The sequence below is a fragment of the Ranitomeya imitator genome, chromosome 5, assembly GCF_032444005.1.
Source record: "Ranitomeya imitator isolate aRanImi1 chromosome 5, aRanImi1.pri, whole genome shotgun sequence".
Lineage (NCBI taxonomy): Eukaryota > Metazoa > Chordata > Amphibia > Anura > Dendrobatidae > Ranitomeya > Ranitomeya imitator.
In genome coordinates, this window is record NC_091286.1 from 195,667,287 (window position 1) to 195,684,377 (window position 17,091).

Consider the following 17,091-nt stretch of genomic DNA (forward strand, 5'->3'; position numbering starts at 1 on the left):
AAGATTCACACCCACCCATAGATGGGTGCGTACGATCTGATTCTCGGGTGCGATCGCAGCATGCTGCAATTGTTTTGCATGCCGAATCGGCATGATAAAATAATCGCAGATGTCAGCTGCACCACACAGAAACATTGGGGCTAGTGCAATCCAATTTTTTATCGGATTTCACTCGTCCGATTTCATCGCAAGTGGGAATGAGCCCTAATACATAAGCACAACGCTGCTCATTAGGAGAACGCATAGAAACAGTCCACCAGAGTGCAAAGGCACAAATGTATGTGAGACAGTCACCTGGACCAGAAGATGAAACATCTGCTGATGCTGTATAAAGTGTATAGTTATTAGCAGCCTGCAAGGTAAAAAAAAGTCAAGCATCGGGAGGAAATATTAGTATACAATTAATATACAGGTGGCAATGTACCTTGTAGTGTCAGTCTAGATCTTGAAGCAATTGCGTTCCTGTGTGTAGAAAAAGGTTGTTTCAGCTGTAAACTCGTGGTGTCAGTCCAGATCCTCAGGCAATGATAAGCGTGCTTGCAAAAAAGTGAAGTTAGTGAGCGGTCCCCCGGCTGGTGGCAAACACTCTGTGCGAGTCTTTTTCAGGGAACAGCTGATAGACGCTGGGGGAAGATGAGAGCGTTTTTGACATCTCCTACTCATGCCAACCTTTCGGCATTCCGCGGTCATGTGATAGAGGCGCCAATGGGTGTGGTTTGTGAAATGCCGTTGACAGATTAACAGCAGTATTTAAAATGTTAACAGCTGTGGGTGGATAGTGATTCCACCCTCGGCTGTTAGGGATACATGACACCTGATCAGATCCGCTGTCATGTGCCTGAAAACATGCAGGCTCAGAGACGGAGCCTGCATCAAAGGGGGATACACGACCTATGAGGTACCTATACATCATAGGTCATGAAGGGGCAAAAGGCAAATTTATTGTTTTCTCTAACTAGTAAATAGCCTATAATTGTTATATTTAATTGTGTTTTATTTGCAGAATTCACATCGCCCCCTGGTCTTGCGCACAGCTGATGTGCGGCGTGCTCTATCCCAAACAGACATTTCTCAAATGTGGAAAACTGATTTAAAGCCTATGCTTATTGAGAGGTTTTCTGGATCACCAGGAAATTTTGCAGTTCGACAAGTAAGTAATGCATTATACATGTATTAAAATATGTTAAATATGTTACAGGAGTTCCCGATAACCTATTCAAAATTAAAATCAATATCAAAGTTATACTAGCCTATTTATTAAAGATCAGATTTGGCTGATGGATGCAAATCTTGTGTTTCAATTCCCAGATTTTTTTTGTCACTGAGAGAGTAAAATGACTAGACCAGTGGTCCCCAACTCCAGGCCTCGAGGGCCGCCAACAGTGCAGGTTTTCAGGATTTCCTTAGTATTGCATAGGGGTTGGAATCATCACCTGTGCAGATGATCACATTACCACCAATGCAATACTAAAGAAATCCTGAAAACCTGCACTGTTGGCGGCCCTCGAGGCCTGGCGTTGGGGACCCCTGGACTAGACCATCCTGAGCAGGATTGTAGCAAACAATAGTGCTCACAGGAGGCAGTCCTTACCCTAGGATGCATAGTAACTACAAAGTGGTTACTCTGTGCATATTTTTCCTTTAGTAACATCAGCACAGAATTATCCCATACCAACAGTGTCACATCAACACAGAATTACCCCATACCAACAGTCACATCAACACAGAATTACCCCATACCAACAGTCGCATCCCCACAAAATTACCCCATACCAACAGTAACAGCCGCACAGAATTACCCCATACCAACAGTCACATCCACACAGAATTACCCCATACCAACAGTCACATCCGCACAGATTTACCCCATACCAAGTCACATCCACACAGAATTAGCCCATACCAACAGTCACATCAACACAGAATTACCCCATACCAACAATCACATCCACACAGAATTACCCCATACCAACAGTCACATCAACACAGAATTACCCCATACCAACAGTCACATCCGCACAGAATTACCCCATACCAACAATCACATCCTCACTGAATTACCCCATACCAACAATCACATTCACACAGAATTACCCCATACCAACAGTCACATCTGCACATATTTACCCCATACCAACAGTCACATCAACACAGAATTACCCCATACCAACAGTCACATCCGCACAGAATTACCCCATACCAACAATCACATTCACACAGAATTACCCCATACCAACAGTCACATCCGCACAGAATTACCCCATACCAACAATCACATTCACACAGAATTACCCCATACCAACAGTCACATCTGCACATATTTACCCCATACCAACAGTCACATCAACACAGAATTACCCCATACCAACAGTCACATCCGCACAGAATTACCCCATACCAACAATCACATCCTCACAGAATTACCCCATACCAACAATCACATTCACACAGAATTACCCCATACCAACAGTCACATCCACACAGAATTACCCCATACCAACAATCACATTCACACAGAATTACCCCATACCAAGTCACATCCACACAGAATTACCCCATACCAACAGGCACATCCGCACAGAAGTACCCCATACCAATAATCACATCCACACAGAATTACCCCATACCAACAATCACATCCACACAGAATTACCCCATACCAACAATCACATCCACACAGAATTACCCCATACCAACAATCACATCCACACAGAATTACCCCATACCAACAATCACATCCACACAGAATTACCCCATACCAACAGTCACATCCACACAGAATTACCCCATACCAACAATCACATCAACACAAAATTGGACTATATAGTATAAGCATTTCCGCAGGTTGAAGTCTCTTACAGTAAGTGAGACATAATGTAAGAAATATAAAGATAAGGTATTTAAAAAAATTAAAACATATATATGTGTAAAAAGAATATAAAATAATCCCCTCTCTTCCCAAGTTAAAAAAAGAGAAAATATTTGGTATTGCCGGGTTCGTAAAAGTAAAATAATGAAGCTAATTGGTAGATTCTGTCAAGGGAAATAATTAAATCAAAACGCCAGAATTGAGGATTGGTTGTCACCTCACCTCCCTGAAAAATGTAATAAGCAATCAAAGCATTTTATGTACACAAAGTTGGTATCAATAAAATGGCAGCTCACCATTCAAAACAACAAGAACTCACTCAGCCACATTAACAGAAAAATAAGCAAACAGAAAAATAAGGGTTATGGTTCTTGAAAGAAGTCAAGGAATAAAAGAAAGTGCAAAAGCGAACAATTCCCTGGTCCCGAAAGAGTTAAGTAAGCACATATCTTATATCCTGACTGAGTGATGAACACTGGCATGCAGGTCATGAGTTAGTACAGCTGCCTGGTCTGTGTAATAGCCTCAGGACATCTGTATAGAGCAGTAACAGCCCGCCCTGAGGGATGGTAGATTCCTACAGTAAAGGTACCGTCACATTTAGCAACGCTGCAGCGATCCAGACAATGATCCCAATCGCTGCAGCGTCGCTGTGTGGTCGCTGGAGAGCTGTCACACAGACAGCTCTCCAGCGACTAACGGTGCCGGTCCCCTGGTAACCAGGGTAAACATCGGGTTACTAAGCGCAGGGCCGCGCTTAGTAACCCGATGTTTACCCTGGTTACCAGCGTAAACGTAAAAAACAAAACAAACACTACATACTTACCTTCCGGTGTCTGTACCCTGGCGCTGTGCTTCTCTGCACTGACTGTGAGCTCCAGCCGGAAAGCGCAGCGGTGACGTCACCGCTGTGCTCTGCTTTCCGACTGGCAGGCGCTCACAGTACAGAGAAGCACAGCGCCGGAGGACAGACAGCGGAAGGTAAGTATGTAGTGTTTTTTTTTTTTTAACGTTTACGCTGGTAACCAGGGTAAACATCGGGTTACTAAGCGCGGCCCTGCGCTTAGTAACCCGATGTTTACCCTGGTTACCAGTGAAGACATCGCTGAATCAGCGTCACACACGCCGATTCAGCAATGTCTGCAGGAGATCCAGCGACGAAATAAAGTGCTGGACTTTCTGCTCCGACCAACGATGGCACAGCAGGATCCTGATCGCTGCTGCCTGTCAAACTCAACGATATCGCTAGCCAGGACGCTGCAACGTCACGGATCGCTAGCGATATCGTTCAGTGTGACGGTACCTTTACACAATCAGATAAGAGTGATGACTAGTGGTGATTGAGCACTAAAATGCTCTGGTGCTAGTTACTCAAATCAAGCAGGTCGGACTGCTGGGTGTTCGACTCCAGTAACTAGTATAAGGGGAAGTGAATGGGAAACTCCGAGCATTTTTCTGGCAGACCCTCCCAGTAGGTCTGGGGGAGGGGAAGGGGGCAGTAAAATCACTGAAATGGATGGAACATGTGCTCAAATGGCATGGGGAATACCCCTAGACACATCTCTGACTCCCAGGGTCGCTGCTGGGAGCAATGTCGTCAGAGTATTACGCGACTTTTATAGACTGACAATAAAACATACCATACCGATGATAAAATGTATTTTACAGGAAAAAAAATATTAGGAAACAATCTTTCCTGTATAATGACTTGTGTATACAGCAAAATTAAAAAAGGAGAAAAACCGCCTTCTCTACTCCTTAGGCTATGTTCACACATAGCAATTTTGCACTTTCTCGTTGCTTTCAACTATGAAAAATGCTGCAAAAATGCTGAGAGAGTTTACATGTTCCTTCCTTAACCCCTTCCCGACATGCGCCGTACTAGTGCTGCTCTGTGGGAATTGTGTTGTCACAAACATAAGTAAACATACAGTAAGTACTAGTACTATGCACGCGGCCTCACGCTGAGCACCGTGGCAATCAGGTGCGGTTATCAGCTGTATGTGACAGTATTGACAGCAACATAGAGGGGCATCGTGCAGGGAGGGGGCTCCCTGCACGATTCCATCAAGACAGCACGATGCGATCGCGTTGTCCTGATGGTCTCCATGGTGACCCCCTGCCCCAAGATGGCTACGGTGTCCTTCCGGGTCCTGCAGGGAAGGTGGCTTCCCAGTGCCTGCAGAGAGCAGGACCTGAGACGCCTCCTTCCTTGCCTGTCAGATGCTGCTCTGATGTTCTGCAATAACTTAAAAAAATGTATTAAAAAGTGTAAAAATATTTTTTTTAAATCCCCAAATAAAGAAAAAAAAGAAAATATATTTCCAATAAATACGTTTATGTAAATAAAAAATAAACGATAAAAGTACACATATTTGGAATTCGTAACAACCCGCTCTATAAAACTATCCCACTAGTTAACACCTTCAGTGAACACAGTAAAAAAGACAGAAAACAATGCTTTATTATTGTACTGACGAACAAAAATTGCAAAAAAATGTGATCAAAAAGACAAATGTAACTAAAAATGGTACCACTGAAAACGTCATCTTGTCCCACAAAAAACAAGCCATGATACAGCTCCATCCCCAGAAAAATAGAAAAGTTATAGCTCCTAGGATAAAGCAATGCCGGGGGCGTGCCGATGTAGTGGAGCTGAGAGGACGCGTCCAGGCAGAGCTCACATAATCCTGGCCAAGATCCTGATTTTATAATTAGCATTAGCTTTGTTTGTTATTGTTTATGTATAAGCTGCCACCAAGAGTCTGTATGTGATGCCTGTAAATTTTACCCAAGTGATACTGTATGTCATATTCAGATGAGAAAACACGGGTTCTGAAATTATATGCATGACCTGGAATGTGAGGGGCCTCAAATCTCCTCTTAAAAAAATTAAGGTATTTTCTCAGATTAGGCGGTATCACCCTCACATCGTGGCTTTAGTTGAGACACACCTGACCAGGGATTCAGCTCGGTGTGTACGGAAACCATGGATGGAATGGTCCATTCACGCGTTCCATACTAGTTATTCAAGGAGGGTTTCATTGTTGATACATAGAGATGTTAGATGGGAGGTCGGGAGGCTCGGAGAGATCCTGAGGGTCGCTTCATCTTTGTATATACATTAATAAATTCAAGAAAGTACGTTATATTATGTATTTATAATCCTCCCCCAGCCAATTTGTCAGTTCTGCAAATGGCAATGAGCTTTGCTTTAAATTACCCAGATGCACACCTTATATGCATGGGAGACTTCGATCTAGTTATGGATAATTGCCTTGACCCGCTCAGATTGGATGATGGGATGTCTGGGGAGCCTCCATCTCCATCTTCGTCTCAACTGGCATTGTTCATGGAGGGTAGTCGATGGCTGGATTTGTGGAGGATACGTCACCCTAAGGGGAGGGAATACATTTGTCACTCGTCTACCAGACGCACTTTGGCCCGTATAGATTATATATTTGGATCTAGTAGTTTAGCAACGTGGGTAGATGACGTAGAGCATGTTAATAAAGGGGTCTCAGATCACAATCCGATTGTATTTCGACTTAGATTTTGGACAACCGAATCATAATATATTATGGAAGCTAAATCCATTTTGGTTGAAACTAATAGGCTATAGTGATGAGCGAGTGTACTCATTGCTCGGGTGATCTCCGAGTATTTATGACTGCTCGGAGATTTAGTTTTCATCGCGGCAGCTGAATGATTTGCAGCTACTAGCCAGGCTGAGTACATGGGGGGGTTGCCTGGTTGCTAGGGAATCTCCACATGTAATCAAGCTGTCTAGTAGCCGCAAATCATCCAGCTGAGGCAAGGAAAACCAAAATCTCCGAGCAGTCATAAATACTCGAAGGTCACCCGAGCAACGAGTACACTCGCTCATCACTAATAGGTTCTAATGATAGAACTATATATCAATTAGATTTTTTGATTTCGTTTCATGCGGAACCCTAGAATATTAACCTATTTTGAGATGCCCTTAAGGCGTATTTAAGAGGATGTTTATCTTCTACAATCTCTTATATTAAGCGGTCAACCTCAAGGGAGGACGATGAGATGGAACAACTACTGAAGGACTCAGAAGCTGCGTATATCTCCAGTCAGACTAATGAGAATAGAATTGAGTGGCTGACCTCCCAGAGACTATATACCCAATACATGGACACCAAATCTAAATGCAAATTAATTTTTACCCGTCAATCCTATTTTGAACTGGGGAACCAGGCAAGTACATTTTTGGCTTTTTTTTTTGCGCCAGCATACGGTAATAAGTCTGACACCATACTCCAAATTCAAAAATCGGATGGTTTGGTGGTGACCTCATCTGAGGGTATACTTCGTTGTTTTATGATTATTATAGAGCGTCATACAGCTCTAAGAGTGGTTTTGGTATCTAGAATGTCTGGATTATTTATCGGACATAAAATTCCCCACATTGAGCTCTACTCGGTGGGCCTTTCTAGATGCTGATTTTACTATAGAAGAAATAGAGGGTGCCATGGCGGATATGGCCTCTGGGAAGGCTCCTGAACCGGATGGATTCCCCATTGAATTATACAGAAAATATCGAGATATAATGGCACCACTTCTTTTAAGGGTGTTTCAGGGGATTTAGGTGAAGGGAACTCTACCAGACTCCTTTTATGGAGCAAATGTTATTGTACTCTAGAAGGAGTGGAAGGACCCCCTTGAATGTGAATCTTATCGCCCAATATCGCTGGTAAATGTAGATTATAAAATTTCCACTAAGGTCCTTGCCACTATAACTCAGTCATACTGGATTTTATACACCCGGACCAGACTGGCTTTATGCCTGGTAAGAGCACTTCTATTAACATCAGGCGAGTCCAGTCAGTGGTTCAATATAGTTCTTTGATGCCGGATAATAACTGGGCTCTGGTGTCACTGGATGCGGCTAAAGCCTTCAACTCCCTTGAATGGCCTTTCCTGTCTGCATGTCTACAGAGATATGGTTTTGGTGTTAAATTTCAAAAGTGGATTGGCGTAATATACACAAAATCTAAAGTTCGTATAATTATAAATAATTCTGTATCAGAATCGTTTTCTCTTTCTAGAGGAAAGCATCAGGGGTGCCCCCTCTCCCCGGCCCTCTTTGCTCTTGCTTGATTGAGGCGTTGGAAATACGCATTACTTCCTCTCTAAATATTAGGGGTATACAGTAGATAAAGCAGATCCTCTAGACACTATTGGCTTATATGCCGATGACATGGTGATATTCATGGACAGGGCAGAAGAAACGCTGGTACAGGTGATTACTGCCATAGATAAATTTGGTAAATACTCAGGTTCATATATAAATTGGGATGAATCCGCCTTATTGCCCCTCTCCCATAGCCCAATGGCCCGCCTTGATACTTTATCTCCATTGCCTATTGTATCTCATTTTAAATATTTGGGAATTAATATATCTAAGTATAGTGAACTTGACCTACAACTTAGGCCATGTTCACACGTTGTGGATTTTACCGCGGATCCGCAGCATTTTTGACGCTGCGGATCTGCAGCAGTTTCCCATGCGGTTTACAGTACCATGTAAACCTATGGAAAACCCAATCTGCTGTGCACATGCTGCGGAAAACAACGCACGGAAAGGCAGCGTTGTTTTTTCTCAGCATGTCAATTATTTGTGCGGATCTGCAGCGTTTCTGCACCCATTGACTTGCATTGAGTCGGGCACATCCGCAGCAAAACCACAGATGTAAAAAAGATCTGCGATTTAGCTGCAGATGATACGCTGCAGATCGGGAGGAGGGAGTGTGTGGGTGGAGCGTGGGCGGTGACTGTGTACGTGTATGTGTGTGCGGGCGGGGTCTGCTGCCTGTCAGCTGGTCTGCTGGTGCCTCTGCGGGGCTGTTGGGGGTCTGTGGGGGTCTGTCGGGGGTCTGTGCGGGGCTGTCGGGGGTCTGTGCAGGCTGTCGGTGTCTGTATGGGGCTGCCGGTGTGTCTGCAGGGCTGTCGGGGGTCTGCCGGGCCTGTTGGGGATCTGTGCGGGGCTGTCGGGGGTCTGTGCGGGGTAGTCAGGGGTCTGTGTGGGGCTGCCGGTGCATCTGCGGGGCTGTCGGGGGTCTGCCGGGGCTGTCAGGTGTCTGTGCGGGGCTGTCGGGGGTCTGCCGGGGCTGTCGGGGTCTGTGCGGAGCTGTGCAGGGGGGGTCTTTGGGGGTGTGTGTGTGCAGGCATCGTCCAATGGGAGTACAAGTCCCATCGGGCTATGCCTGCTACAGTGACAGTGATTGACATATTAGCCAATGATGGGATAGTAGTAGTCCCAACATCCAGGTAATGTGTTGAATGTAAAAATATACAAACAAACAAGAAACACATACATACAGTACATACAACATATAACAAGTACATACAACATACAACAGTACATACAACATACAACAGTGCATACAACATATGACATACAGTACATGCAACATACAGCAGTGCATACAACATATAACATACAACATACAATATACAACAGTACATACAACATACAACAGTACATACAACATACAGTACATACATACAGTACATACAACACATACATATAGACATACAGTACATATACACAACACATACAGTACATACAACATAAAGTACATACTCACCATCACCTTGATCACCTGTAAAAAATAGTAAAATAATAAACAAACAATATACTCCCTGTGTCCGCAGAAATCCAATTGATACGAGTGTCCCACGATGATCTCCCGTGGAGAGTAGCCACATCAGCTGATGCGACCGCTCTCCAGGGGCTCCGACGATACAATGACAGAAGGTATCCTTCTGCACTGTATCCCTCCGCCTCTGTGAGAAATAGTCCCTACTCTGACTTGTGACACTGCTGTGTGGGAAGTTCCCACGCAGCTTTGCCATAAAGTGAGACAAATGAACTCAGGTAACCTCTTCAGTGATGCACTGCAGGAGCCATTGTCTCCTGTCAGTGTGTCACTGGATGCCTATAGAGCGGTGACATCACCTGATGTCACTGTTCTATAGGGGAGATCGTCGTGGGACACTCGTTATTGGACTATGGCGGAAAGTGAGTATACGGTTGGTTTATTATTTAAAATTTTTTGCAGGCGATCGAGTATGGTAAGTATGGTGAAATTAAGAATATCATAATACTTTTTTCTGGCTGTCTTTTTTTTTTTTTACTCTTTCACTACTATAGGATTAGTAATGGATAGGTGTCTTATTGACGCCTCTCCATTATTATCCGGGCTTAATGTTACCTTACAATAGCAAGGTGACATTAACCCCTTATTACCCCATATTCTACCGCTACAGGGGAGTGGGAAGAGAGGGGCTAAATGCCGGAATTGGCGCATCTTACAGATGCGCCATTTCTGTTGCGGCTAGGGCTGGTATTTGTAGCCAGGGGGGCCAATATCCATGGCCCCTCTCTAGGCTATGAATATCAGCCCGCAGCTGTCTGTGTAGCCTTTCTGGATATAAAATATAGGGGGAACCCACGTTAATGTTTTTTGGTGTCCCCTTATTTTAATAGCCAGTAAAGGCTACGCAGACAGCTGCGGGCTGATATTCATAGCCTGGGAAGGGGCCATGGGTATTACCCCCTTCCTAGGCTACAAATATTGGCCCCAGCCGTCGGCTTTCCCCCTCTGGCGCAGAAAATTGTGCGGGAGCCCACACCATTTTTTTTTCCTTTTTTTTTAAATTAAACATGTTCATTAATCAACATCGGCCTTGCTATTATGTATTATATATCTATAGATGGATATCTATGGATATATCTATAGATATATCTATAGATATAACTATGGATATATCTATAGATATAACTATGGATATTTCTATCTATAGATATATTTATAGATAGATAGATAGATAGATAGATAGATAGATAGATAGATATATCTATAGATACATAGATATATTTATCCATATAGCTATCTGGCTACTTTCACATATCAGGTTTTTGCCGTCAGGCACAATCCGGTGAGTTTTGAAAAAAACGGATACTTTTTTTCTAATAGAGTTGTATTAGCACCGGATTGCGCCTGATGGCCACACGTTTCATCCGTTTTTTTGCCGGATCCATAAAAAAAAACGAAAAACGAAAAAAAACGCCCAGTAACTGATCCGGCGAAAAACGTATGAAACTGAGATGTGAAATGATTAATCCGGCCTCCGAATCCGGTTTTTCATGCATTTTTCCATTCAAATCATGCACATTTTCCATCCTCTCTCAAAAAAAACGGATCAGTTGCATCAGTTTTTCACTATTTGCAACGGATCCTTTTTTTAAAAAATTTGCCGGATCCTGCCTGACAGAAAAAAACTGATGTTTGAAAGTAGCCTAATTATCCATATATCTATCTACATCTATCCATAGATATATCTATCCATACATATATCTATAGATAGATACATAGATCTATCTATTCATATATCTATAGATCTCTCTATATGTAGATCTATCTATATATCTATGTATCTATCTCATTCCTTCTATCTATCTATAGATAGATAGATATGAGATAGATAGATAGATAGAAGGAATGGGATAGATAGATGACAGATAGATCTATAGATAGATAATATCTATCGATCTATGTATACATCTATCTATAGATCTATCTGTCATCTATCTAGCTCATTCTTCTTCTATTTATTTATCCTATATATCATCTGTCTATCTCATTCCTTTGATCTATCTATTCTATCAATCTCATTCCTTCTATCTATCTATCTTTTATCTATCTATTATTATTATTATTTACTAGCTGAAGAGCCCGGCGTTGCCTGGGCATAGTAAATATCTGTGGTTAGTTATAGCACGTCACTTCTCTTATTTTCCCATCACGCCTCTCATTTTCCCAATCACATCTTTAATTTTCCCCCTCACATCTCTCATTTTCTCCCTCACACCTCTCATTTTCTCCCTCACTCCTCTCATTCCCCCCTAACACTTGTCATTTCGACCTCACATCTGTCATTTTCCGATCACTACACTATTTTCCCTCACTCCTCTCATTTTGCACTCACACCTTTTCATTTTCACCTCACACCTCTCATTTTCACCTCAGTATATACATGTTTGTCATCTCCCTTATATATAGTATACACCTGTATGTCATCTCCTGTATATAGTATATACCTGTATGTCATCTCCCCTGTATATAGTATATACCTGCTGTGTGTCATCTCCCCTGTATATAGTATATACCTGTATGTCATCTCCTCCTATATATAGTATATACCTGTATGTCATCTCCTCCTATATATAGTATATACCTGTATGTCATCTCCTCCTGTATATAGTATATACCTGTGTGTCATCTCCCCTGTATATAGTATATATCTGTGTGTCATCTCCTCCTGTATATAGTATATACCTGTATGTCATCTTCTATATATAGCATATACCTGTATGTCATCTCCTCCTGTATATATATGTACCTATATGTCATCTCCTCCTCTATATAGTATATACCTGTGTGTCATGTCTCCTGTATATATCTGTGTGTCATCTCCCCTGTATATAGTATATACCTGTGTGTCATCTCCTCCTGTATTAGACCTCGTTCACACGTTATTTGCTCAGTATTTTTACCTCAGTATTTGTAAGCTAAATTGGCAGCCTGATAAATCCCCAGCCAAGAGGAAGCCCTCCCCCTGGCAGTATATATTAGCTCACACATACACATAATAGACAGGTCATGTGACTGACAGCTGCCGTATTTCCTATATGGTACAATTGTTGTAGTTTGTCTGCTTATTAATCAGATTTTTATTTTTGAAGGATAATACCAGACTTGTGTGTGTTTTAGGGCGAGTTTCGTTTGTCAAGTTGTGTGTGTTGAGTTGCGTGTGGCGACATGCATGTAACGACTTTTGTGAGATGAGTTTTGTGTGGCAACATGCGTGTAGCAACTTTTTGTGTGTCGAGTTGCATGTGACAGGTTAGTGTAGCAAGTTGTGTGCAGCAAGTTTTGCGCATGGCGAGTTTTGCGTGTTGCGAGTATTATGTGTGGTGCCTTTTGAGTATGTGCAAGTTTTGTGTGAGGCAACTTTTGCATGTGTTGCAACTTTTGTGCATGTGGCAATTTTTCCGCGTGTGCAAGTTTTGCGTGTGGCGAGTTTTTCATGAGGAGAATTTTGCACTTGTGGCGAGTTTTGCAAGAGCCTAGCTTTTGCATGTGGCGAGTTCTGCGCGTGGCGAGTTTTGAGTGCCGACTTTTGTGTTTCGACTTTTATGTGGCGAGGTTGGTGTATTTGTGGTGAAATGTGTGCTGAGGGTAATATGTGTTCAAGCACGTAGTAGTGTGTGGCACATTTTGTGTGTGTTCATATCCCCGTGTGTGGTGAGTATCCCATGTCGGGGCCCCACCTTAGCAACTGTACGGTATATACTCTTTGGCGCCATCGCTCTCATTCTTTAAGTCCCCCTTGTTCACATCTGGCAGCTGTCAATTTGCCTCCTACACTTTTCCTTTCATTTTTTCCCATTATGTAGATAGGGGCAAAATTGTTTGGTGAATTGGAAAGCGCGGGGTTAAAATTTCACCTCACAACATAGCCTATGACGCTCTCGGGGTCCAGACGTGTGACTGTGCAAAATTTTGTGGCTGTAGCTGCAACGCCTCCAACACTTTTCCTTTCACTTTTTCCCCATTATGTAGATAGGGGCAAAATTGTTTGGTGAATTGGAACGCGCGGGGTTAAAATTTCACCTCACAACGTAGCCTATGACGCTCTCAGGGTCCAGATGTGTGACTGTGCAAAATTTTGTTTCTGTAGCTGCGACGCCTCCAACACTTTTCCTTTCACTTTTTACCCCATTATGTAGATAGGGGCAAAATTGTTTGGTGAATTGGAAAGCGCGGGGTTAATTTTTCACCTCACAACGTAGCCTATGACGCTCTCGGGGTCCAGACGTGTGACTGTGCAAAATTTTGTGGCTGTAGCTGCGACGGTGCAGATGGCAATCCCGGACATACACACATACACACACACACACACACATTCAGCTTTATATAGTAGAGTTCCTTTAAATAAATGGATGCCCGATAAGTATTTACCTAACTAGGAAAGCCACGTGGCCTATACTGCAAAAATTGATTGTCTGTTGGGTTTCCTAGAAACAGATAAACCTAATGTCCCTCGATTATTGCCCTTCGATTAGCGCAATCTCTTTGGAGACAAATTAAAAAAGAAATCCGTTTTGGGGACATTATAGTGGAAATGCTGTTGTGGAATAATGCTTACTTCGTGGTACTGCTAAACCACCCATTCATTGACTTCTGTATTCTGTATCATGTTTCCTCGGTCAAGGATTTATACGATCATGGTATCCTAATGTCTTTTGAGCAAATATGACGTATACTCAGCAATTCAAATCTGAGCAGTTTGCTCTAAATTACTCTGACTAGTACATATATCCACTATCTAGCGTAGCCAGCTTCTAAATCTGATAAAACGTAACCTTTAATTTGTACGATAAAAAAACAATAAACAGATAAAAAATTATAAAGTGCTCAAAAATACCAGTGCATGTAATAAAATGGTACAATCTCACCCAATTGTTGTTTCCTGATTTTCCACCATTCATAAAGGATCAGGACAGGTGAACTTGAAGTAACGAGAGGAAATAATATGGGGGGGGGGGTCTCGGGGTCTGACTTCCCTGCTGTGCCCCCTGCAAATAGACTCCCGCCCTGACAAGGGCAGTACCCAAGTATAGATCTACTACACGGTGCCCATGACAAGTATAGCCTCCCTGAGTAATGTGTCTTCCTTTCCCACCCACGTGGCCTATGCTGCAAAAATTGATTGTCTGTTGGGTTTCCTAGAAACAGATAAACCTAATGTCCCTCGATTATTGCCCTTCGATTAGCGCAATCTCTTTGGAGACAAATTCTAAAAAAGAAATCCGTTTTGGGGACATTATAGTGGAAATGCCGTTGTGGAATAATGCTTACTTCGTGGTACTGCTAAACCACCCATTCACTGACTTCTGTATTCTGTATCATGTTTCCTCGGTCAAGGATTTATACGATCATGGTATCCTAATGTCTTTTGAGCAAATACAAGCTAAATATAATATCCCGAAGTCCCAATTTTTTCGCTACCTTCAACTCCGATTAGCTTTCCAATCGTATCTACACTGTACAACCACAAACCAGACTATATCATCTCTCCCTTTAATAGGAATCCATAACTCAGAAGGTCTCCAGGGTCTTATGTCTTCCATATACATGTACATGTTGTCTGTGGGAACTGACTCTGCTATAATCACAAGGGAAAGTGGGAAAGTCTCATCCCTGATGTTCAAGATGAAGATTGGGAGGAGATCCTTGAATCTCCAATTAGGGTGTCCCCATCCATCAATAATAGAATGACTCAATTATATATATAATATATCAATCATATTTGACTCCGATACGGCTTTTCAAAATGGGTTGGTTCCAATCATCAGACTGTTTGAGATGTCATTCGTCAGAAGCAGATTTTGTACACATGATATGGAGCTGCCCTATTATCCTTTCCTACTGGAAGGAGGTAAAATCGTTGTTGACATCCTTAGTACAAACTCCTATTCCTCTCAATCCATTAGTTTGTTTATTTGGGGTGTTGGATGAAGATACATGAGGACATTATGTTAGGATCATAAGTGAGACACTTTTTCTGGCTAGGATGGTGTTGGCATTACGATGGGTGGTTCACATCCCTCTCTTAAAACCTGGATTGAATTGGTAAATTCAGTTACTCCATATGAGCGAACACTATATCAAAACAGGGGCTGTTTAGGGAAATTTGACAAGATTTGGGACAGGTGGAATTCTTCTCATCTTACTTTACTAATGCATAGTGGTCCAGTACCACCGTGAATGTTATGGTTTTTATTTTATGGCATCACATGGAGGTTACTATTGTACAACTGTGCTTGGCGGTGGGATAGTTGTAGTTTAAGTAGATGTGTAGTATCCTTTTTTTTTTTAGGGATATGTTATCAAACTTGTATGTGGTTGAATAATTCTATTCTCTCATAACCGTCTTGACAAATGCACATGTATTATTTTGGTTATATACAAGAGTGTACATTTTGTTTTGTGGTTAATAAATGAATTTAAAAAAAAAAAGAATAAAGCGATGCAAAAATAATTATTTTTTCTGTAAAATAGTTTTTATTGTGTAAAAAAAACCACACACAGAACTGTATAGAAAAAAAGCAATTCCTGAATTGCTGTTTTTTGTTCATTCTGTCTCCCAAAAATTGGAATAGAAAGCGATCAAAAAATGTCATGTGCCCAAAAATGGTACCAATAAAAAAAAAAGCTCTTCCCGCAAAAAAAAAAAGCCATAACATCATTCTGTAGGCCAAAATATCGAAAAATTAAAGCTCTCAAACTATGGTGATGCAAAAATTATATTTTGCAATATAAAGAGTATTTTATTGTGACAGCAGCTAAACATAAAAACCCATTATAAATCTGGTATCATTGTAATTGCACCGACCCAAAGAATAAAGTCGCCTAATCACTTATACCCCATGAGGAACGTCGTAAAAAATAAATAAAACCAATTCTTCACCTACTGTTGAATTTTTCATTCTGCCTACCAAAGATCGCAGTAAGGCCTGGCGCACACTTATCCTGCGCTCTGCACTGAGCGCTTACACCGGGATTTCCGTCTAAATCTCTGAAATATGTGATTCAGGCAGAACCTCTGGCGGAAGATTCCCTATAACGAGGCAGATGGAGGCACTGTGGCGCCATATGACCTGTGATCCAGTTGTGTTCGTCTTTTTTAGGATTGCATAAAAGTGCTGTTGCCAACAGTTTGTGCACTTCTGAAAAGGACACCGCTGAACAGAGGCCAAACGGGGTTTTCTTCTATCACATCACTGGGAGATTTAGATGGAAACTCCAAAGTAAGTGCTCAGCGAAGAGCGCCGGATAACTGTGATCCAAAACGTTATGAAAAATGTTCCCAATAAAAGCTTCAACTCAATCCACAAAAAAGCAAGCCCTCACTCAGTTCCGACAGCTGAAATATAGGGGCTTCCACGTTACTGGTAGCATAAAGGCTCTGGAAAAGCTAAATGACTCCTCGCCCCCCAAAAGAAATTCAGCATATTCTGTGCTCCCAAATCCAAATGCCCCCTCCCTTCTGAGCCCCAGTGTGCCGAAACTACATTTAGCGCCCACATTTTTGCCATTTCTGTAGTGATGAGAGCCCGC

At 42.2% G+C, this 17,091-nt stretch overlaps 1 protein-coding gene across 2 annotated transcripts in view; it reads left to right on the plus strand.

Moving 5' to 3' along the window:
* QPCT (glutaminyl-peptide cyclotransferase) overlaps positions 1-17,091 on the plus strand; it is a 248,470-nt gene that overhangs the window by 19,415 nt on the left and 211,964 nt on the right. For both annotated transcript variants that reach the window (XM_069769480.1, XM_069769478.1), the window contains exon 2: positions 1,004-1,150. In XM_069769480.1, the coding sequence (XP_069625581.1) occupies positions 1,004-1,150 (147 nt within the window). The remainder of the gene's footprint in view (positions 1-1,003; positions 1,151-17,091) is intronic.